The 23,918-nt window shown below is 36.6% G+C and overlaps 1 protein-coding gene across 1 annotated transcript; it reads right to left on the reverse strand.

Annotated features, from left to right (window-relative positions):
• Nucleotides 1–529: 529 nt before the first annotated feature.
• On the reverse strand, nt 530–2,688 carry LOC141677421 (putative aquaporin TIP-type). Its single transcript, XM_074483351.1, has 3 exons — nt 2,475–2,688; nt 1,740–1,990; nt 530–1,061 (listed from the first exon to the last, which is right to left on the reverse strand). The coding sequence occupies exons 1-3, from the start codon at nt 2,599–2,601 to the stop codon at nt 693–695; spliced, it is 747 nt and encodes a 248-aa protein (XP_074339452.1). The 5' UTR covers nt 2,602–2,688; the 3' UTR covers nt 530–692.
• Between the last annotated feature and the right edge of the window lie 21,230 nt (nt 2,689–23,918).

Genomic DNA, 23,918 nt, shown 5'->3' on the forward strand with positions numbered 1-23,918 from the left:
CTCTGATAGAGATCACTATCTATTTAACATTTATATAATTTGTATGACATTAGTTTTTACTCAGCTGCAAATGTTCATGTCCCGGGCGTGATTTTGGTGGTCAAAAGATTCACGGCTGTAATTAACTGGTGAAGACTTTATTTGCTAATTTAATTTATTATTACAATTAAAAATGAATTTACCAAATAATGTTTGAATTGCATCATTAATTAAGGTTGGTGAAATGGGTGTGTTGGGGACTTGAAAATGATCAGTATTGTAAAAGTGGGAAATCAGATTTACTCGGTTGAATGCAGGAAAATTTGTTCTAAGCCTAATCATTGAAGGTTCCATCTAACTGTGGAAAAACAAATCGCTAGAACTCAGTCTTGGAGTAGGCATGCCACCAAGTTCTGTTTAGCCAGTTGGATATCAATCTCTTCTTGTAACACATGGACTGAGAAATTCTGAGTTTGATACACTACATACGAACATATTTGCATAATTACTTTTACAGCTAAAACATTCCATAAATTATGATGAAAAGAAATTGCATGAAGAATGTCTGAATAAATAATTTATCAACACTTCTTTCTTGGAACAAGAGAATCAAACCCAATACCAACATTTCAGAACATCATTAAAAGAGTAAAAACAGAACCACAACTTTTTAACCAACAACAAAGACAAAAACACAAAAGAAAATGCAATAATTAAGCATAATCTTCAGCTATTGGAGCATATGATCCAATGAAAACATCACCATAGATAAGCCCAGCTAAGCCTCCACCAATGAGTGGTCCAACCCAGTAGATCCAGTGACCAGAGAAATCAAAACTAGCAACAGCAGGGCCGAATGAACGTGCGGGGTTCATTGAGCCACCGCTGAATGGGCCAGCAGCCAAAATGTTGGCACCGACGATGAAACCAATAGCAATGGGTGCAATGGTGCCTAGTGAGCCCTTCTTGGGGTCAGCTGCGGTGGCGTAGACGGTGTAGACAAGGGCAAAGGTGATGATGATCTCAAACACTACACCTTCAGCTGCACCCATGCCTGCTGCAACTCCATGCGTTGGGATGGCCTGTTAACAAAAACCAGCTCAAAATTATCAACATCTTCGATAATTCCAAGCTTTTTTCAAATATCGAAAATATTCATGAGTTATCAGTAAAAATTGCTTCTAAGCAGAACCTGGCCCTGTCTTTATGTTTATTTTTCCAGCTAATCTACTATACCAAAGTATTTAATCATATTTAAGAAACTAAATTATGTATAAACTAGTATTACTTGTGCAATAATGATTTATAATGTTATTTATTTACTATTTGCATGATTGGTGATATGGTACCACCAAAAAACAAACCAGCTAGCAAGTGACATTATTATTATCGACAGCCCAAGGACAACAAAATGAAAAAAGTGTAGAGGACAAACTTGAAAAAGTAAGAACGAGAGCCCGCAAACAGAGTTGGTGAATACGATCAGATTCCAAATGTTTTTTTGCCAATTAACATCTCATAAAAGGAGCATAGAGATACCACTGAATCAGGAGGTATTGAATCGGATTTCAAATGTTGGTTCATTATTATATAACTGAGGGTCCTCAAAAACTGTAATTTTTACTTAGCTTGATCACACTATATTTCATGTTTATTACACTAATCATATGTTAAACAGTTTTTAGGCTTCTAGCAATTGTCTTGACTTATGACTACGATTAGTAATAATCGAATGTTTGAATTCAGGGTTTGAAAGTTACCTTGCCAGCAGTAACGAATTTAAGGAGAAAGCAAGCGACAGTGGAACCAAGCAACTGAGCAATCCAGTAGAAGAGTCCAGTAATGATGGTGATGTTGCCTCCAACAGCCAATCCGAGGGTGACAGCTGGGTTCAAATGGCCACCTGAGACGTTGGCTGCCATGGACACTCCCACAAACAGAGCAAATGCATGAGCTATGGCTATTGCTACTAAACCAGCTGGGTCCAATGCTGCATCGGCTGTTAGGTGCCCTGCAATTTCATCACCACAAAAAATTCTGTTAGTGTCTTGATGTCTTTTTACAGCTTCTTCAAATATAACATTTTTTAGTAAACAATTTTAAATCAAAAACGAGGGCTTTAACGAAAACATGTAGGATTTACATGGTTTTCGTATTTCTCATCCAGACGTAAAGTAGGGGTAAAGGCTAATATATATAACTTTTACATGCATGTTTGATCTGGTTCAATTATGTTTCTTGAAGTACATATTATAGGTTAAGCATGCGTTCCAAGTTCAGCTGTTACTGAAACGAGGATATGCAAACATTCTCGAATATGGTTGCATAACACTACTGATAGTCACTTGGTTTAACGATATCACTGTCACTTTCTTTACCAGAGGTTGAAGATTCGAATCTTGTCAAAGACAATAAGTGTACGAGTGTGTTTAATCATTAACAAATTAAAAAGCAAAATAATGTATATGAGCAAGACAGAACTTTAGTAAGATTACCATAAGCTATGGCAGATCCAACACCAGCAAAAACAAAGAGAAGAGTGGCAATGAACTCAGCCAAATAAGACTTGAGTGACACTGTACTCAAAGAGTCACCAATGCTACCAATTGCAAGCTTCACCATTTTTTTAAATAATTTTAGAGTGTAAAGAAAAAAGAAGAGTTGATAGTATATTGTTGCTAATGCTAAGTCTTTGTTGTGTGCATCAAGTTGTATGGAGTAGCAAGCTTTATATACTACATAAGATGTTTTAGAAAAATTAATAAAAATGATTGTAGGCGTTTTCTTTTGAATAATTCCACATAATTTTCCCATATGGCACTGGGCATGGGCCCAAAATAAGTGGATCAAGACTAACCATTGGTTGCCGCCCCACCGCCCATGTTTTGATAAATCATTGCGTAGACAGCTATGTTTTTTTTTTAAATAAATTATTTAACTAAAGTTTATGAAATTAAATAGAAGATCGCTATTGATCATGGCTAGTTTAATCATAAAAGGATACAATTTTAGAGATTTTGAGACAAACCGTCCAAAATGTGTTACAACAACAGATATGAAGAAAAGCTGAATTTTGTAATAAAAGTTATTATATAATAAAGTTTAAGATGTATGTGACAATTTAAATTTTTATTTATGTTGTTTTAACTTTGTTAGAAATCTGCTAATAAGGTTGTTCCCGTTATTTGCAAAGTGATATGTTTCTCGCCTGATGGTTATGTGTGTAATTTTATTATTCTGGTTGTGTTCAAAATGCTAGTTAAATTTTATCTAAATTTTAGTGAGGAAAAAAATTTAATATTTATTTTATTATGTGAATATGATTACGTTAAATTATTGTAATCGTTTTTTTAAGTTCATAGTAAATGTACTTAGGATTCTATTTGACTAATAAATTAGTGATAAATAATTTTATCTTTTAAAGTTACTGATATAAATCGGTATTTCAATTTGTTTTCTAAATTTGTAATCATGATCGGTGAGCTCCTGTTGACAGGATTCTCGGGTCGTGAAAGCCTCAGACCCATTTAAATAAATTGCTATTAACTTTCTAGAAAGGCCGTGCTTAATAAAAAGTAGTGCTGCTAATTGTAGTGATTATGTCAATAATTAAGGTAGTTGGTAGATAGTGACATTTCTATAATAAGAATATGCTGCAAACTGATGCGATTACTGAGTTGGCAGCTCACAAGAAAAGGATTGCCATTTTTTAAGATTTTGTTGCAGCTTAAATCCCAACCCGCCAACGGTTTAAAATTATATAATGTTGTAAATTTGATCCAAACAATTATGTACTCGTAAATGTTCTATTCCATGTAAGAACAAGAAATTTCTCCAACTTTTTGTTAACAAAAGTGAGTGATCGTGCCCACTTAGCCAAATCCTTCACATGACTACACATGTTACATGCATAGCTTGGCCTACTTTTTGAATTACACACATTACTTCTTTTATTTTCCTTTGGTTTCGGATATATACAAGTATTAATCAGCCACGGAGATGCTAAATTTTAATAATGTGTTAATATATCCAAAAAAATTGAGGATAGTAAATTAGTCTCAAAAACCAAAATTATAAGTATACATATTTTAAATCATTAAAAGCTTATCGAACTCGAGCATATAATATAATAAATAATGTTATATTTTTTAGTAGAGAATAGAGGATAAGAAGGAAATGGATGAACTCGTAATAATTGACACTAAGTCATACGTGGCCCGATGTGTATAATATAAATGTAGGTACGTTTAATGCCCTACACTCCTGCAGCAGCATGTCATATAAAACTAAAATTGCTCAACAGAAGGGAGTGGTCGAACCCACTTCTCCTGTTCTCCACATGCATAGGCCGAATAAAGAATTTATAAAAATGAAAAAATCAAATAAATATAAAAATAAACCAAATCCCAATCTTTAGGCCGAGACAATAAAACGAAATGTTGAAAATGACATATGTAAATAAAACTCTTAATTCTTAAAAAAAAATCACTGTATTAGATAATTGGTCCACTCTCGAATCAAAAAATTCCACATAAATTGAAGAGTAAAAATTTGAAATCTAGTGATTTGGATTAAAAAACAAAATAAACAACTGAAATGGGTAGACAAACTTAGTTAAAAAAAAGAAATGGATAAAGAAGAGTATTAAAGAAACTGTTATGCCCAAATCCTTTCGGTCGTATGAACAGGCTTCGACCGGATTGCAGATGACTTCGGCCGTACCTGAAAGTGAAGAGAATGCGAGGGCTTGGACCCCCGATTCACCTCCGGTGTGAGAATCAGAATCTGGCTGTAAAATTAGGGTAGTAATACAAGAGAAGTAGAGTGTTGAGAGTGTATCCATTTTATCTTAGTTCACAAGGGTTTTTACACCCAATCATGCCATGAATGTTCTTCCGTTACCAACCATTAAGGAGGGAGTGAAAAGGGGGCGGTATGTCCCTTGCATTGTCCAACGGTCCGCGAGCAGCAGGCCTCGGTCTGGGCTTCCATGGGCCTTGGCGACGCGGGCCTGGAGGTCCTTCGACCCAGTAGCACAACCGCTTAATGGGCCTTCGTTCAATGGGCCTTATTGGGCCTATAACCAACATGTCCCTGTCCTTAGGCTGGGCCTTCGGGCCAGCCGACGGGCACCGGTCTCGGCCCATATGGGGATGAAGGAACCCTAGGGCGATCGCTTCAGTCCCGCCTCGATCTTCGGTCGTACACGTGGCAATCTTATGGGGACTTGCAGTGCATTGATGACAGCTGGTGGCACGTCGTTTCATGACTCAATCTCAGCCGTTTTGATCTGGGACGTTCATTTCAAAAACCCCCAAACGTCGTTGCTCTAAATTCATTTTAGGCGCCTATATAAGCCCATTTGTATATTTCATTTTTTTTATCACTTTAGATTCTCCACACACAGTGACAAATCGCGGTGAATCTCTCAATCACGGGCAACAACAACTCCGTCTTCCCAAATCATCCCATTTCAATCCAAGAACATCTTCAAATAAGTAAGTCTCTCTTCTTGTTTTCCAGTTTTGAATTTGCATGCTAGTTTCCCGTGTTTTAGAGAGTTTGCATGCGGACTTTTGTTCCGGATTTATGGGGATTTTCTGGGTTTTTGCGTGTGCTATTGTGTTTTTCTGGGGTTTTTAGGTAGGTAACATAGGTTTCTGGGTTTTACCAATTCTGAGGAGGCCCCAAGGGTTTAAGGATCGCATGCGAGGTGTTTTATGACCAAGAACGTTCTTCGGGATTTCTTGGTTTTAGAACACCCTTCGGGAGCCGACCTAGGGCTTAAACAGGTGGTCTGGAGCGATGTTTGTGTAAGGCTCTGTAGGCAAGAACATCCTTCGGGTGGGCTTGGCTCAGGAGCAGTCTTCGGAAACAGCCTCCGGGGTTCTGGTTCGTTCGGTCCTGGGACGTGTACTCGGGTGTTTATTTTTTCTTTTATCTGCTAATCCGAGTACATGAACTAATGTCTCTCTGTTCCTGATACAGGGACATGGATCGAGCAGAACGTCCCCCGGATTCTTGGGACCCCTTGTCCAACAGCTTGGTGGGAACGTCTTCCATTCGCCCCGAGCGGACGGGACGGGCCCTATACGGTTCGGCTGCCTACTATCCCGCAGCCAATAATAGATCTGAACTGACAAAAGGGCGCGTCGTTCAGATGTACGATGATTACTCTGTTCCCCGAGGACTTTGTTGGCTGTACGCGCCGAGGGAGGGTGAGAGAATCTTCGACACTCCCGGGGTACCGGACGGATATGGAGGCTGCGCCGTCGGGATTTCAGAGGCGGCCTTCAAATGCGGCTTGAGGGTGCCGCCGTTGAAGCTGATTAAGCACCTCTTCTTCCAGATGGGTATCGCCCTCGGACAGATGGATCCGAACGGGTTCATCCATATCAACTGTTTTCAGAACAGGTGTCTTCACGCCGGGATCGCACCCAGCACTCGCCTATTCTGGTACCACTACGATTTCAGGAGGAATCCGAAGAGTGCTGGTTTTTACACCATCGCCCGTCGGGCAGGGCGACCCGATTCGACGGCGACCAACTCGAACAATAAGTCCACTCACACACATTGGTGCTATGTGAGTGGTCCGGGGTTGGCGGCCATGTCGGTTTGGCGGGATGTAAACCCCGCACTGCTTCTCATGCCGATCCTGACCTTGGAGGAGAAGGATAGTTACACGGCGTTGGTGGACGTCAATGTGAAGAAGCTGGGTCCCGGAGAGTTTCGGGACAAGGATTGGCTCTTCAGCTTGTGGGGTGGGGGTAACAAAACTTCTTCCTTGGCCTTTTCTTTAGTTTTGTCCCCACACCTGTATTTTCTTTTTCTTATTATGCATTCGATTATGTATATGCTTGGACTAACTTGTTTTCCCTTATTTCAGTGTCTTCAAGGGAGGCCCTGATAGAGAGAAAGAAGGCCAGGGCGGCCGAGAAAAGGGCGGCCGAAGAGGCGGCGAAGAAGGCCATCGATAAGGGGCTACGCCCGATCCCTCTGATGGCACAGGCGAGAGGATCCCGACCGAGAAGCCCTCGTCGCCCCGTCAATCCCGAGTGGCTTCTGAGGCCGAGGAGGGGGACGATTTGGAGTACATGGGGGAGGGGAACCCTACCAAGAGGACCCGAAGCAAGGAGGGGATAGTGCGTTCTTATCTCCCGGGGTGGGGCGTGCTTACGTCCGACCATACTGTGTATCCTGCTCGACAGTCCACGAAGGAGGTGGCTTCGGATCTCTGCCATGGGCTTCAGCTCCCGGTCGATCTCCCGACCTTTGCCTCGGCCTCTACTACCGAAGCCTGCACGGAGCTTCTGTCCTTCCTGTCCTTGGTATATTTTTTAATCTATTTTTCTTCCACTTTTTTCTTTTCGGCATCCTTTAGTAATGTTTTTGTCATCCTCTGGCAGGCTGCCCCTTGGGCCGCAGCCGTGGAGGATAAGGTTAAGGATATGGAGACTCGTATGGCCGAGGTGAGGGAGTTGGAGAGGAGGGCTACGGCGGCCGAGGAGGAGCTCGTGAGGGTGCGAGCCCAGAACGAGGTCGAAGCCGCTGAGCTGAAGAAGGATAGATCCCGGCTGGAGAATGAGCTGGAGAGGGCGAATCCGAGGATCTCCCATCGGAACGTCCAGCTGAAGAGGTCCCGAAAGGAGCTTCGGAAGAAGCAGAAGCAGCTGGACCGGACTGAGGAGCGCTGCTTCCAGTTCGGCGCTGATTATGTCCTGGAGAAGGCTCATGGCCTGAACTGGGACTATAAGCAGTTGCTGGACGACAGCCTGGAGGATCCTATCGGTCGTCCAGCAGTCGAAGTCCCTCCTGTCTCCTCCGGTGAAGACGAAGAGCTCTCGGATAAAGACCCGCAAGCCTAAACCTTCAGCACTGAGGTGCTTGACATGACTGAAGATGATCTTGTTGCGAAGTTTGCCGTTGGTGTTTCCATGGTCGTACCCAACTCTTGCAGCGGCATTCTTCGTTCGTCTTCATGTATTTCTATTTTTCGTAATCGGTACTCTTTGTAATTGGTAGTAGTTGGTACTCTTTGTAGTTGGTACTCTTTGTAATTTAACTAGCCTTCGGGGTTTTATATTTTAATCCATCTTTTGTTTTTCATCAGCATTGTCCGACTGCATTTATTTGTTCACCTTAAAAACGAACCGTCTCTTCGGCATTATTGGTGCCTTATCGATTATTAAAATTGTATCTTTGGTTTCATTCGTCTTAACAATTTAAAAAATTTGAATAAAATGAATCGTATCTTCGGCTTACTCATTTCCCTTAACAAAATTAGTGAATTGTATCTTCGGCTTATTCTGCCTCAACAATTTTAATAATAAAATGAATCGCATCTCTGGCTTCATTCGCCTCAACGATCTTATCGAATTGAATAAAATGAATCGTATCTTCGGCCTAATTCGCCTTAACGATCTTATCGAATTGAATAAAATGAATCGTATCTTCGGCTTATTTTGCCTCAACAATTTTAATAATAAAATGAATCGCATCTCTGGCTTCATTCGCCTCAACGATCTTATCGAATTGAATAAAATGAATCGTATCTTCGGCTTCATTCGCCTCAACGATCTTATCGAATAAAATGAATCGTATCTTCGGCTTATTCATTTGCCTTAACGATTATTTTTTAACGATTTTAATGTATTGCTGCCTCACTACCCCTTACGGCCCCAAGGGTTAAAGGTCGAAGGTTGGTTCGGGCTATTAATCCTTTCTTAATTCAGGCGAGGGCACATGGGTGCTGATCTTTTAATGATCGCCCCTAGATCAGCGGTCATCTTCGGGATCGCCCCTAAACCTGGTTGGATTAATTGTTTCATTATCTAGGCCGAAGGACCATGTCCTTCCTTTGATCGCCCCGGGACAGGGGTTTCTTGGGCCTCATTAATAATAAATAATTAAGTTAAGACGAATGATGGGGCGTTATTCTAGGACTGCCCCTTAAGGCCCTTAATTCGTGTTTACCAATTTCAAGTTTTCATAAGAGTGTAGTGATGTTCAATTTTTGGGTGATTGCCCCTTATGTCTTTTCAATTACCAAATTAGACAATGGCGGCGGCCGAAGGGTTTATCTTCTTCGGGATCGCCCTCAGATAATACTCGGTCGACCGCTTTGATCGGTCGTCCCTTCTTGTGTCTTTATATCCCCCAATACTTTCCATCTTGCGGCGAATATTCTCGCCTCTCACATATATATCATTTAGGGATTTTGGGGGAAAATCGTAAAGAGATGAACGAAGCTTTTTACCTTTATAGGGGTCTAGCCCCGCCGTTAGGAAGCCCATTGCTTTGATTTTGTCCAGATTGGTGACCATTCCCGCTTCTTCCTTGAATCTAGCAAGATAATCCCCCAGCTCCTCATTCGCCCTCTGCCGACAATGGACCAAGGCTTCGGTGTCCTTCTCCTTTCGGCACAGGTGCGAGTAGTACTTTAAAAATTTTCTCTTCAACTGCTCGTAAGACCCGATTGACCGAGGCTTCAGGGATTTGTACCACATCGAGGCAGACCCTTTGAGATAAGTCTTGAACATTTTGCACAGCATTATATCGTTGTGGCCCATCCCAACCATCAGGAGTTCATACTTTTCACAATGGTCCTCGGGGTCCCCTTTCCCGTTGAACTCGCTCATCTTGGGGAATTGTCTCTCTTCGCCCGGAGGGGGTCGGTACAGTTCAATCTCTTGTGTTACAACAGGTTCTCGATTGAGCCTCCTATCACCGAAGAGGGCCTTCTCTAAGCGATTGAGCATGAGGCGGGATCCATCGGGCTCGTCATCTGAATCGGAAGAGTAGGGTTGCTTAGCCCTCTTCCTTCGGGGATGCGAATCAGAGTCAAACTCATCTTCTTCGTCATACGCCCTTCATTCCCTTATATCCTTATGTGCTCCGCCGGTCTCTTCGGCCCACATCGCTTCTCTCAAGGCTTGTTCTTGCAGTTCAATTTCTTCCCTCTGCAGTTGCAGGGCTTTGAGTCGGAGGGCATCAGCCTCTCTTTTCTTGGCTCGCGCTTCCGCTTCCTTGTCAATCTGATCAACTTTGGTCTTACCCTTCTCCGCGGCCTTCTCTGCCCGGATCTTTAGGAGTAAGGCCTCTTCTTCACGGGTTAACGTGATAACCCCATCCTCGTCGACTAGGGAGGATGGTTGTCCCTTGTCGGTGAAACCAGGTGGCGGTGAATGCTCATGAATTTCTGTCATTTTCTTAACTTATAGCTCTCGTATTTCCCATAGACGGCGCCAAATGTTACGCCCAAATCCTTTCGGTCGTATGAATAGGCTTCGACCGGATTGCAGATGGCTTCGGCCGTACCTGAAAGTGAAGAGAATGCGAGGGTTTGGACCCCCGATTCACCTCCGGTGTGAGAATCAGAATCTGGCTGTAAAATTAGGATAGTAATACAAGAGAAGTAGAGTGTTGAGAGTGTATCCGTTTTATCTTACTTCACAAGGGTTTTTATACCCCAATAATGTCATGAATGTTCTTCCGTTACCAACCATTAAGGAGGGAGTGAAAAGGGGGCGTTATGTCTCTTGCATTGTCCAACGGTCCGCGAGTAGCAGGCCTCGGTCTGGGCTTCCATGGGCCTTGGCGACGCGGGCCTGGAGGTCCTTCGGCCCAGTAGCACAACCGCTTAATGGGCCTTCGTTCAATGGGCCTTATTGGGCCTATAACCAACAGAGACAAATAAAATAAATTAAAGAATCTGAGGATTTTTACCTGAAAATCGATAAAAAGCCAGCCGATTATGTTAATAAAAGAGGGGGGAGACTGATGCCAATTCTACGGAGAGACTAATTTTAATTACAAAATATTATTTATTTAAGTTATTATTTGTCATCAACATTAAATTTTTAATACTAAGCAAAATTATTTTTAGTTATACATTTATTTAATGTTACCAGCATTTTGATATAATCATTAAATTTCTAATTCCTTATAATTTTATATTATATTTAACAAAGTATTAAAATTTTTAAAATCATAATATAATCATGATTCTTCTTCACACAATACCTCACCATAATCGTGGATACTATGTTTCTTAGTTTTTTTAAAAACAACCTTAAATAAAAAAAGAAGTAATTTTTAATAAAAAGTGAAATTTCGTTTTGATTCGATACTTAATTTGGTTCCAGTCATTTATACTCAGGGGATTCTATATTCAATTTTAATAAAACAGTACAATTGTTGGAATTTTACTGTAACTGATGTTCTTTTATTATAGTCTTAATTAGTTAGAGAAACTCTAAGGTACTCTTGAATACAATTTAAAATTATTGGCTCTCAATGACCAAATGTGATCCATCTTCAAATTATATTCACTCTTTAGTAATTCTCTTTATGAAATTTTTAATGATTAAATGTGAATTGAATTCATAGTAGATTAAAAATAGTGGCGAGAGAAATAAAAAATTTTGAAGAATATATTTTATAATATTAGCTAAAAGTATAATGAAACTCCTAAAAGTAAGTAGAGAGAATAAATTCTTACGGTTATTTTAGCTATAGCCAACTTTGATACGAGTTTATTTTAATGAAAAGACAAGTAATTGAATCTGTATTAAGTGATCAACAATTTACACAAACTTTCTTATTTTCTACCGGCATCACATTTGTTGTTTTTCTTGTAAAAAACAATTACATGCATCAGTTGTGAATTTCACATTATAACCTTTATCAAATAGTTGACCAACACTAACTAAACTGTACTTTAGACCCTCAACTAATACAACCTCTTTAATGATGAAATTGTCCTTTGAAATCAAGTCATTTCACATGGTGTTTATCGTCATCTTCAAAAGTGATATCAGAGTCAATTTTTTTCTAAAAATTTGAGAACATAGCAGAATTTTTAATAATGTGTCTTGAACAACTACTGTCCAGGTACTGCGAATTCCTTTTTTTCCTGTTATACCAAAACAAATCAAGTTATCTTTTGTACTCGGTTTCCTCTATTTCTGAGACCAATTTCTTCATATTTATATCTTTTTGCACTTCACACTTAGATGTAAATAAGTACACCTTCATCCTTTATATAGGTCTTTGAGACAAAGAATGCATAATTTGCTCATTAGAATATCAACTAGGTGTATACATGGGCGGGTTGGCCCAGGTTGAGACATTTTATCAACTCAACCTAATTTAATCGTCTTAAGATATTTCCACACAGCCCATTTAAAATGAAATCATAGTCTAACCAGTATAAAATATTTCAATTTGGGTTGTTTTGGACGGGTTGTCAAAGGTTTTTTAAAATATATAAGAATGTTTATAAATAAGGAATTGGTTATAATAAAGGAAATTCGATGCATGAAACGAATTAACAATTTAATTTTCATTTATATTTTAAAGATTATGTTATTATAAGTGAAAATATATCCCCATGATTCTGAATTTCGGGACTTAAACTATAATTCTTTTTTCAGGAGACTCCATTTATAATAAAGATGTCCATATAATTATAGAACTTTGCTACTACACTTAAAAAACTTTTGGACCCCTAAAAAATTTGTAACTAAAATATATTCTTAAAAATTTAAAGAGTTTGTATCTAAAAAAATGCAACCTAAGTCCTCATAAGGAAAATAACAATGAGCTACTATTGATAATATAACTACTGCCTGTATATTTACAAAATATTTTCGGGTTACGTGGGATTGGCCAGAAAAATCGAAACTCATATTCAATCGATTAAATTCGGGTTAATGTAGAATTCACCTAATTATATATCGGTTTAAATTTTTTCGTTTGGGTCGGTCCAAACTAAGGGGTAGTTTGGGCTGGGTTGGTCGATTTTAAGAATTAAGGTGCACACATGTTATTCATGTTCCATAGCATTTGTGACATACTAAATGTACTGGAATAAGCATTATATAAGGTTTAAGAATATATCACATAAAGACATTTTTAGTAGATATATTTGGCATGATATGCATGACATTATAGGCATGGCAGGCATAGACAATAATATTTGAACAAATGTATTTTGAGCAAATATAGATTTGTATGTAGTAGATAAATGATTAACATTATCTCACTTAACACATGTTTTTCTTGGAGTATACTTATCAGGAATGTTTATAGTATTTGTTAATTTTTACATTGCCATTTTTGTTATTCTTTTTTTACCATAGTCTTAATCTTAATATTTTTCAATTTGTCCTTCAATTGATTATAGAAAAATGACCTATATTAGCATTTTCAATTTTGTTGGAATCATTGCATTCACCTTAAACAAAGTTTTTGTTAAGGGGTCCAAATTTCTTATCCAATTATTTTATAGTCTTCTCATAAATAACATTTTTGCCTTTTAACGAATAATTATCATCCGTTAATTTTTCATCTTTCAACGGACGAACATTATTCGTTGTATCATCATATGTGATTTTACCATCTAAATGATCTAGATATTTGTTCACAATTTTTCAGGTATATTCACAGAAGGATTCAATGATTTTGTTAGCAATATTGTTGGACTTAGTAATTACTTTATGTTCTCTTCATAGTTGTTTCTTAAGAATTTATTTTTTTAACAAAACTATTAAATCATCTCTAACAATTTGACAGTTTTCTTAGCTTTCTCGTAATTCCAACAACTCAGTTTTCAACAAATCATTTCTCTTAATTAACAAGGCACTAGAACTCTTTATTCTAGCATTTTCCCTAGTAAGAGATTTAAGAGTGACATGCAGATTATACAATTCATAAGACATATCATTCATGGTACTTGTACATTCATATTTGCTAAGTTTACAAAGATTGATTGTGATTCACCGATTGCTAGCAAAATTTGCTTCCTGATCATTCTCATTTCCCATTAGTGCAAGATTGATATATTATGTTTCTTTCTCGGAATCATTTTCATCAACCCCATCTCTTTTCTTGATGATCAATGCTTTTTTCTTTTGTCTGAGAAACTCAATATATTTTTTGTCACAACTTCAAGCCTCTTTTCATTCTTCTCAACTTTAAACTTTCAGAATTCATTTGAGAAATGACCAGCCATTCCATAATTAAATCATTTAAACTTGGTTTCATCAATAAAACCCTTAATCTGTTGAAAATCTTTTGTAAGTGGCTTGGAGATTGATTTGCTTCTTTTAAATTTGAGATTTGAGAATCTCTTGGATAAAAATGTCAAATGCTCATCCAGGTCTTCTAGGTCATCTTGAGTTGATGATTCAGCATCATCTTCGTCAACTTTTTCTTTTCCCTTGATGAGTTATTGACTCATGGACAACCTTGGTTATCACGTACCTTGCAAATTCATTTTTGATTCCTCATGCTTCTCAGTCATGCTTGTTGCAATAAGAGCAATAGTTTTTTCTTTCTCAATTTTCTCATCTTGTTGCATTTATAACTCATATGTCTGAATAACACCACACAGTCTATCCAGATCAAAATTTTATATTCATAAGAGCTTCTGACAAAAATTGTTGTATTCCTCCGTTCCCTGGGAAAAGACCTTAAAAGTTTAAGGTTTAATTCTTTAACTTGATAAATCTTTACATGTAGCTATCATTTAATAGCTTTTGAAATCTATTGAATATTTCACTCAATCATTCACCTAGAATAGAGTGAATTTTTTCATATTACTATATGAGAAATTACAACTTTTTTCACAAACCTGCTTAGATCTTTTACATACTGTTTGAATTGTGTCCAAAACTTCCTTGACAGTATCACTATTGATAACACTTTCAAACATAACTAAATCAATGTCATTATACAAAATATTCATGATTCTCTTGTACTTGTTAATTTCTTGGAGGTCTTCCAGAGAATATTTAGTTGAATCTTTTTGAACAATTCTATCACGACCAATTGTTTCATTAGCAGCAACTACACATGTGATAGTCTTTACATGTACATGAGCACAATTGTCAATATAGTCCGCATAGCTTTCATTTTGAGACATTTAATGAAGCCTCATCTTTAATTTCCAGTAAAAGCAACAATTCGTATCCAACCTTGAAATCTTCACACCATCCTTCTTTTTATGGTTGATTATTTAGCTTCTGATTTTTAAATCTTTTATTTATTAGAGGCTTACTTATATACCAATTGTTATTCCCTAAAAATTAGACCACTTGATTGTAGTAAGGGGGTCAAATACAATTTATTAAAAATTTAACACTTTTTGTAGTTTTAAGATTTATAAGAACTAAAATGTAAAGTATTGTAATTGAAAACAGAGATATAAAAATTTCAGGTGGTTTATATATATATATATATATATATATATATATATATATATATGCTTAGACTCAAATGAGAACTAGTCTCCAGAGAACTAGTGTGTTCTGTAATTATATTTATGTATTCTGTGTAAATTAAAATTTAACTCTATAGCTGCTTTACAGTGTTTTACTTTTAAGAAATTTATCTCTATAAAGATCTCACAAAATCTCTTATATTTCTTAGGCAAATACATTGGTACACTTGATTCATATCATCAAGTTACATTTTGCTAGACTATAAGATATTATAGTATTCTAGTTCCCACGCAGATGCTTATGTATTCCTTCCCATGTGACTTAATCAAATTGGATAGATTTATCTTGGAGATTGCATTGTTTATCCCTCCAATTTGTTTGCATGAAAATAGAATGTTTCTTCTGTTAGGTCACATACACTGTAGAAGGGGGTTGAATACAGTGTATAACACAATCAAATCAAATTATAATAACACAAGTAACAGAAAACAGACTTTATTCAAAGCAATAAACTCTGTTACAATATGGAACTGTCATCTCTCAGTGATGAACAAATATCACGAGAGCTGCTAGGGTTACAATGAATAATAAACCCTATGTATGTGTTTATATACTACATAATTACAAGATAATCGCTAATTGATATGGAATATAATTCTGCTTCCTAAAATATATCAATCAGATATCTTTTCTTCCAAGTATTATATTCTTCATAGAATTCCTTCTTCATGCATATCTCTTCTTACATTTGTCTCGATCTTCTCTTTCTTCAATCAGCCACCTTCCTTATCTGAACGTTTCCTTTAAGTCCTGATATTATCTTCTGATAAATATCTCCTGAACCTTAAGTACTGATGACTTAAGTTCTGACTTCAGTATAAGTGCTGATTTCAGTTAAGTACTGATTTGTCCTGTTTAAGTAAGATCTGAAAACTAAACATAAATCATATTAGTCATGACATTATCAAATATATCTAACAATCTCCCCCAACTTGTAAATTAGCATAATATACAAGTTTAACAAATATTTGATGATGTCAAAAACATTAAGTACAAATGCATGAGAATTTGACTAGATAACTACAACTTACAGTCCTTAAAGCTTTACCAACTTTAACTTCTGATAACAACTTCAGTCTGTATTCATATCAGAATTTGAGCAGTTGTAGATCTTGACATGGCTTCACTTTCTGATCTCTATGATGTCATGAGTTGTTCTGAGATAGTTCTTTAACAAACATCTCTCAGCATATCTGAGTTCATCAATCATCCTCCTTTTAGCATCTTTAAGCTCTGCAGAATCTTCACCAGTTTGGAAGATAGCAGCCCTGAGATCATTAATTCTAGCTTTCCTTATGTCCTGATCCAGTCTGATCAAATATGCCTTGTCAAACTCAAGATTGAATTCTATAGCCTTATAACCCAGAAAGGTAGTTATAATCTTAGCAGAATTAGGCTTCATCTCAACAATATCACCCTTGTGATCTCTGTACTTTGGAAGATATGTGCTGTCAGACTTTACAGAATAAAGCCTTTTCTGTCTTTGAATTTGAGTCTTCAAATAGTTTGCAGCACTTTCTGTTATTCTGTAATTCACTTGAAGTAAAAATAAAACATGTTCCAGTTCTTCAAAATACTGGAAACAAGATGTGTTCTTTCAAGTAGGTATGGTGAACCATCTGTACAGATTCTAGTTGATTCAATCTTTCAGGAGTTGCTCCAACACCTGGTTCACTTAAGGAAGTTGGATCATTGGTTGTGTTATGTACTCTTCTTTCATCAGCACTATCCAATCCAGATTTATCTCTTGCTTCCTTTCCAGTAACCACTCTCGCTTCAAAACCACTTGCTGCAGTCTTCAAAGGTTGAGTCTGTTTGGCTTTGGTGAATCCTGGTAGGAGTAACTTTGAGGATTTAACATGAGCAATGTCAGAGGTTTCCTTTGATTTATCTTCTGATATCAAGTCAACTTGAGCTATGTCAGAGGTTACTTGCTTCTTTGTAATATCAGAACTAACTAAATCTTGACTCTGAACAACTTGAGCCATGTCAGAGGTTGTCTTAGAAATCTTTCTTGAAGTCAGAGTAAGATCAGCATCTTCAACATAAATTTCTTCATCCACAGGAGGCACATAAACCTTAAAGGTTCACCAACTTTTTCTTTGCCCTTGGACCTTGGATCTATCTGCAATTGTGATTTAGCCTTGGTTGCCTCAATATTTGTCCTTTCTTTTATCACAATGCCTTTGACCTTTGGAAGTTTCTTTTTACCAACAGAAGCTTCAGATTTAGAGTTAACTTTTTCTGACTTAAGTCTAGCTTCTTCTTCCAATAGACTCTCAAAGTCCATTCCTGGATTTTCTTTCAGAAATAACTGTCTTGAAATTTCTTCATCAAGATCCAAAAGTTCATCAGAACTTATCCTTTTACTAGTATCAGAAGTAATTCTTTTTCCAGTATCAGAACTTGTTCTATGACTTGTAGCTTCAGCTCTTCTTGATGAGAGACCTCTACATTGACTATGACCTCCACCCATTCCAGAGTTTCCCTGGTCATCTTTTTCATCATCCTTCCCCTTCAGTGTCTTAACAGTTTTGCATTTGGACTTAAGTACTTTCTCCCCCTTTTTGGCATCAGCAGGTAAAAGAAGAGAGACAAGTAATTCCACTGAGTATTGGATTTCATCGAGTTGAGATTGTTGAGAAGCTTGATTTTTCAAAATTTCATCAATCTGAGACTGTTGCTTCTCTTGGGTCTTCTCAATATAAGCAACTCTGTCAAAGGTAGGTTGGAAAAAAGTTTTCTTGTCAGTTTTCTTAGTCATTTCTTGTTTGAGCAATTCTTCCTGAATTTTATGCACCTCTGCATGAGTTGTTGAATGTAGACCTTGAAGATGTCTAGTACTCAATGCAGTGACTCGAAGCTGTGTCTTGAAATCATCATTAATTAGCATCTCATCAGCTTTTGCCAAGTGCTCAGCAAGAATCGATTGAGAAGGAACAAAAGTAGTTGTGTTCCACTCTGTCCTCTAGGAGTTTCACTCCAAGGTACTGGTGCTTCCCCTGTAACAAACTTCTTGACTATCTCACTTTTGTGAAAAGTTTATTGAGGTTCATGTACTGATGGACCAGCTGTAGAAGTTCCTTCATTTATAGCAGCATCACCAGTAGTATCAGCATTTGCAGCATCAGAACTTACAGAGTCAGCATCTTTTGATAAAAGAACAGTATGAGAAGCAATTGAGGCTTCAACATCATCCTCTAAGTTCTGATCTGCTTCCAAGTTCTGATCAACAGCCATAGTCTGATGCTCACCTATAATCTGATCATCAACATCAAGATGCAAAGAAGGTGTTGTAGACAATTCTGGAGTTTCATTAGCATCAGTAATTGGTGTTGTTGATGGATTAATTAGAGCTGTTGGAGCTTCTAAGTAGAGAACCTCAGGCACACCCAGGTTGTGAATATCAATTTCATCACTTGTGCATGGGTCTGCAGTAGATACTGGTTCATGTACAGGAGACACAGGTGGTGTAGATGCTTTATCTGTAGCAGTAACTTCAGCAAATTTTGGCTCTTGTGAGATCAGAGATTCCTGATCTCCTTCCTTAGCTGCTGTTTCCTCATCATCTGAAACTGGCCTGTGAGCTCTCTGTTTCTTTCTTTTCTTTGAAGATGGAGATTCCTTGGGAGTTTCTGAAAGAGATATGTCCTAAGTCCAATCATGTATCAGGATTTAGGAATAACTTTTATGTAATCTATTTTTGATTTCATTGATATTAATAAAAGACTTGTTTTGTTTTTTATTGCGGGCTCTATCTATTTTAAGTGTTTAAATAAGATATACCACAGTTTAGAGTAAAGCTTTTTATGGATTGTAATGAGATCATAATAATGAGACCTAAAAGATGATAACTCTAAACTTAAATAGTCCCTGGTCGTAGGATTACTAACTGGTAATTAATAATCCGCAAAGATCGGGACATACTATGCTTGCTTCATTATGAAGGATGTCTGTTCTCATAGACATTTTTGTGGTGACACTATAGCTAGTATGTAGGTGCTTATTATAGAATAAGTTCACTGAACATGACTCACACAACTGAACAACTGATGGAGTTCACTCACGTGTCAGCAGTTGTTCACATAGTGATAGTTGTACAAATATCCTTAGACTTGAGGTCATCATAGTCATCTTGTGTACACTGAACTATGCTTTGGTTTAGTTCTTAGTCTCCGGGGACAATTATAAGGGCTCTACTGGGTATAGGAATTTGTACACGAAGATAGTGTATGATCAATAAATGATCTACCCCTTCCAGTGAAGGAAGAGAATGTTCAAGGCTGATCCACTTATGCTAGTTCAGGAATCTCTGGCCAGAGTGAATGAAATTAGAAAGGAGTTTTTATAATTTACATTAAATAGAACTAATCATAGTGAATGGGAAAGCAAGTGATTAAATAAGATAGGCATGACACAAGTTCCATGCCTTGTATTTAATCGTGACATTGCAGGGTAGAAGGAATTGATTGTACGGTAACTACTCACTGAATAGGTTCTTGGTATTCTAAGCAGTGAATTCGTATTATCCGGATAGTCGCGATATGCTGAGAAGTATCCCTCACGATGTAGAATAAATATGATTAATTAATTAATCATATTTAATGAATTAGAGAATTTATATAAATAATGATAAAATAATTTTATTATTATTTATTTCTACTACCGGCTTAATATTGAACCTACAGTGTCACACCATAAAAGAGAATGATTTAATGGTGGAGGAATTAATTAATAATGGCTGATAATTATTTAAATAATTAATTGGCAAATTTAATAATTGATTAAATGAGATTTAATTGATTATAAATTAATTAAGAAAAGGTTCTTAATATTATTAATTAAGAATTTAATTTTTGGAAATGAAATCAAGTGAGAGAATTATTTCTAAAGAGTTTAGAAAAAAGATTAATAATTAAAAGGTGTTTTAATTATTAGTGAGAATAATAAAGGGTTAATAATAATAATATTTTATGGGAAAAATTTCAGCTGAAAATTTTGCCTATAAATATATTATTATAAACCCTGTTTTTGCCTCAACCAAAAAGATTTACAAAACCCTAATTCTCTCCATCTCCTCCTCCTTCATTACATCGTTTTCTTGGTGGATACCGGTGGAGTGCTTCACACTTGAGGAGCAGCTGCTAAGGATCTCCGTTCATCGTTTTTGGATCTCCATTAAAGACCTCCATCTTTCCATTAACGTAAAGCGTCTTAAGGTACACATACTGAACTACGAATTAAATATTATTTTTCGCATGGATCCTGCGGAGGGTTTCGTTTTTTTAAGATTTAAATTTATATTTTCGTTGTGTTTATGTGCTAAAAACCCTTCAATGGCATCAGAGCTACTTGAGAAAAGTTTTTAATTTATTTATGTGTTTAACTGTTTTCAATATATGAGCATGTACGTGATTCGCAATGATTTGATGTTGATATAATATGCTTATATATGTATGGTTTTGAATATATGATATTCATGTGAGTTGTATAATCATAAGATGATTATGTAATCTGTATATATACTGATATATACATGATTTATATTTGTTCTAATTATTAGAATCATATTAGATACGGATTCTGAATTGGCTGCTGCAGATTTTGTAATATCCCCAATTTTTGGAATTTTTGAAATCCTGATAAATAGTAACTTTTGCTGATGATGCAGATTAAGGAAAATTATCAGACCACACTATATAGGAGTACTGTTATGGAAATTCTAAGATCGTATTAATATTCCATAAAGTAAATAAGTGTATGAAAAGATCATCAGAATCCAAATTCGAACACTTTGATTTTTCCCGAAAATCTACCAGATACCGAAAGAATTGAGTATAAGGTAACATGATAAAAAAGATTTAAATTCAAGGATTTTTAGAGAGGATCATAAAAGGAATATAAAATATTGAGAAAGGTTTAAGGGAACCTAAGTAATGAGATCCCGGGTATGATCCCTCAAACGATAAACGAGAACGAAAGTTAAGCGAACCGTATAACAGATAAGCGGTCATTAGCCAAATAATTAGGGGTTAATCAAAGAGGTTAGTGGGTGATGATGTCATCATACCAATAAGAAGAAAACAAGTGTAAGAAGATGACATAAGAAAGATGACATATGCATGGTGACATAAGCATGACAAATAGAAAGGTTAGTTGGTTGATTGTGAGCCATGTAATTTTTACCATGGTAAATTTAATTAGCAAACAAGAGAAGCAACCAAGCCAAAAGAAATCATAAAACAAAAAATGAGAAGTTGACTTTGTTTTTTCACAAGAAGCTCTCGGCCAAAACCAGAGCAGCAACTTCAAACTACCATATCTCCTTCAATACTCACTCAAATAGTATGTTCTATAGCTCTTTGGAAAGGTATTGAGATGACCTACAACTCTTGTTCACAAGTATCGTCCAAATAAGCATGGTAAGACCCTCGTTTTGACAGTTCTTTCAATCTGATTTTTAGAAACTTCAAAACCTAACTTTGTGTTCTTGATTTCTTTGGAAAGATCAAGCTTGTAGGAGGCTCCCTAAGACTTCCTAGCTACTCTAATCACTCCAAGGAAGGTATACCACCTCCAAACCCTAACTTTACTTTGAGTATTAAGATGGTTTTGATGGTAATAGTAAATGAGAAGCATGATGCTTGTGTGTTTAGAGTTGGATTGGATTTGTAGTGATTTGGATGTTGAAATCTTGTTTATAGTTAATGAAACTTAAGTATAGCTAGTAGTTCATCTGTGGAGTTGTATAAATTGGAAAATCTTGAGGTTTGGAGACTGATATAGTAAGATTTGGATGAGGGTTCGTTGTATTGTTGGGTGTGAGTTGAATGGTGGTTGTTTGGAGTGGTTTAAAACTTGGTAATCGCGTAAACACAGCCGTCATAATGTCCAATTTCATACAACTGCTTGTTCTTAGTGTTCGGGATAGAGAGCTAACTATTGAATCTGTGACTTTTCCATTTTTAGTTAGATTATGTCGTAAGCTTCGTTTTGATATGTGGTTCGCTTGAATCCGATGTACGGTTTCGGAGAAATGACCGTTTTAAGTAATGGCGTTTCGCGAACGAACCATTACCCCTCGCTTTACTTTGAAACCTTGGTTAAGGCCCTTAAATGACTAATTGGAGTATGAATCAATTATGTAAAGTGGATTAGGCAGTTGGTAGGGTACTCACGAAAGAATTTCCTCAAAATTCTTAATGGTTAATTTATTAAAAATGGTGGAGCCGAGGGTACTCGAGCGACTTAAGTGAATCGTTAAGCGCAAAAGCGAAGGTTAGGGTTCAAAAGCGACTTATGTTATTGCTCATAGGTTATCAGACCCACTCTAAGCTTAAGTCTATCCGGGAGCACTCAGGCAAGTTTTCTACCCGTTATACTGTTGTTGTAATGTATATATGTATATGCATTATCTTGTGATAAGTGCATGATTATTATTAGCAAAGTCTTGCGATATATTGGAGCATGTGATATGATATTTATATGCATGCATGTTTCATAATCTTGATATCTAATTGTTGATTCAAATGCTTATAAGTTGCATAATACCTATGCTAGAGATAAGCAGTAGTTGCGTATACCCATAATATAGGGGACACAAAGGTGAACATTTTCTAAACTGGGAGTCGATGTTCCTGAGTATAATATACATATATTTATATATATAGATATAGTTTTCAAAACTATTAATCGAATAAGGTTTATTCGATGACTTTATTTTATTTAATGAATATTATTTTGAATATTCATTCGAGGACTTATGACTCCGCTTAATTTATTTAATGAATATTATTTTGAATATTTATTCGAGGACTTATGACTCCGCTTATTTACTAAATAATATTCTTTATTTTATTAAAGAATAATGTGTCGATAATTAAACTTATTTTCGATTATTCAAATAAAGATCATACTTTCGTATAAGTATATCTTTGGTTATTTATTATTCATTTCAAGTATGAGTTTTAAAACTCCTACCTCGATTATTTTTATAAGGATCATCCTTATGGGAATATTATTTAAATAATAATATCAGATACTTTCTAACATATAGGGACTGATTTATTTTATTAAATCAGCGTTACTCTAAACATTCTTTAAAATGTTTTCGAGTCTTCAAAATGATTTTAAAAGTTAGGGCGGATCCCAAAACTCATTTTTATATTTAAGATCCTCCTTTCGAAGGGGATTTAAATACTCGCTCAAAACCTGAGGGATCCGGCTCAGTGGGTTATTTTATATTCGCAACAAGGTTATTGTTTTGATAAAAGAGTTTTTGATTACTTACCCAACACTCGGGAAGTAAAATTCTTATAACAAGTTAATCCATTAACAGGCACCGCCTGGGAAATATCGGTGAGTTTTCCTTTCCAACTAGATACAACTTCTTGGTGGAGCCTTATCAACAAGTTTCTACTTGGGGAAAAGGGGAGACAAGCTTTACGTTTCAGAGTCATGGATTTCATCTGAACTAGGAGTGGGCTAAGTGGTCGAGTGGCGCCGGCCTAGCCTTATTATATTGGCCCAAATGGCCTGGAAGTTCCGCTAAGACGGTCCATTCCTTAGGAGTCCAGTGTTCGGTTGACAAGTTCTCCTCTACATGTAGAAAATGGTGGGGTTGCACTACTGCGACTGATCATCGTAAGTGGTCTT

This window comes from Apium graveolens, chromosome 8 (genome assembly GCF_009905375.1).
Source record: "Apium graveolens cultivar Ventura chromosome 8, ASM990537v1, whole genome shotgun sequence".
In the NCBI taxonomy this organism is placed as follows: domain Eukaryota; kingdom Viridiplantae; phylum Streptophyta; class Magnoliopsida; order Apiales; family Apiaceae; genus Apium; species Apium graveolens.

Excerpts from the sequence above, each read along its gene's own strand:
- LOC141677421 (XM_074483351.1), bottom strand. The coding sequence starts at position 2,601 with ATGGTGAAGCTTGCAATTGGTAGCATTGGTGACTCTTTGAGTACAGTG. Across the intron at positions 1,991-2,474 it reads TGGATCTGCCATAGCTTATG|GGCACCTAACAGCCGATGCA; the intron begins GTAATCTTACTA and ends ATGAAATTGCAG. Across the intron at positions 1,062-1,739 it reads AATTCGTTACTGCTGGCAAG|GCCATCCCAACGCATGGAGT; the intron begins GTAACTTTCAAA and ends TTTTGTTAACAG.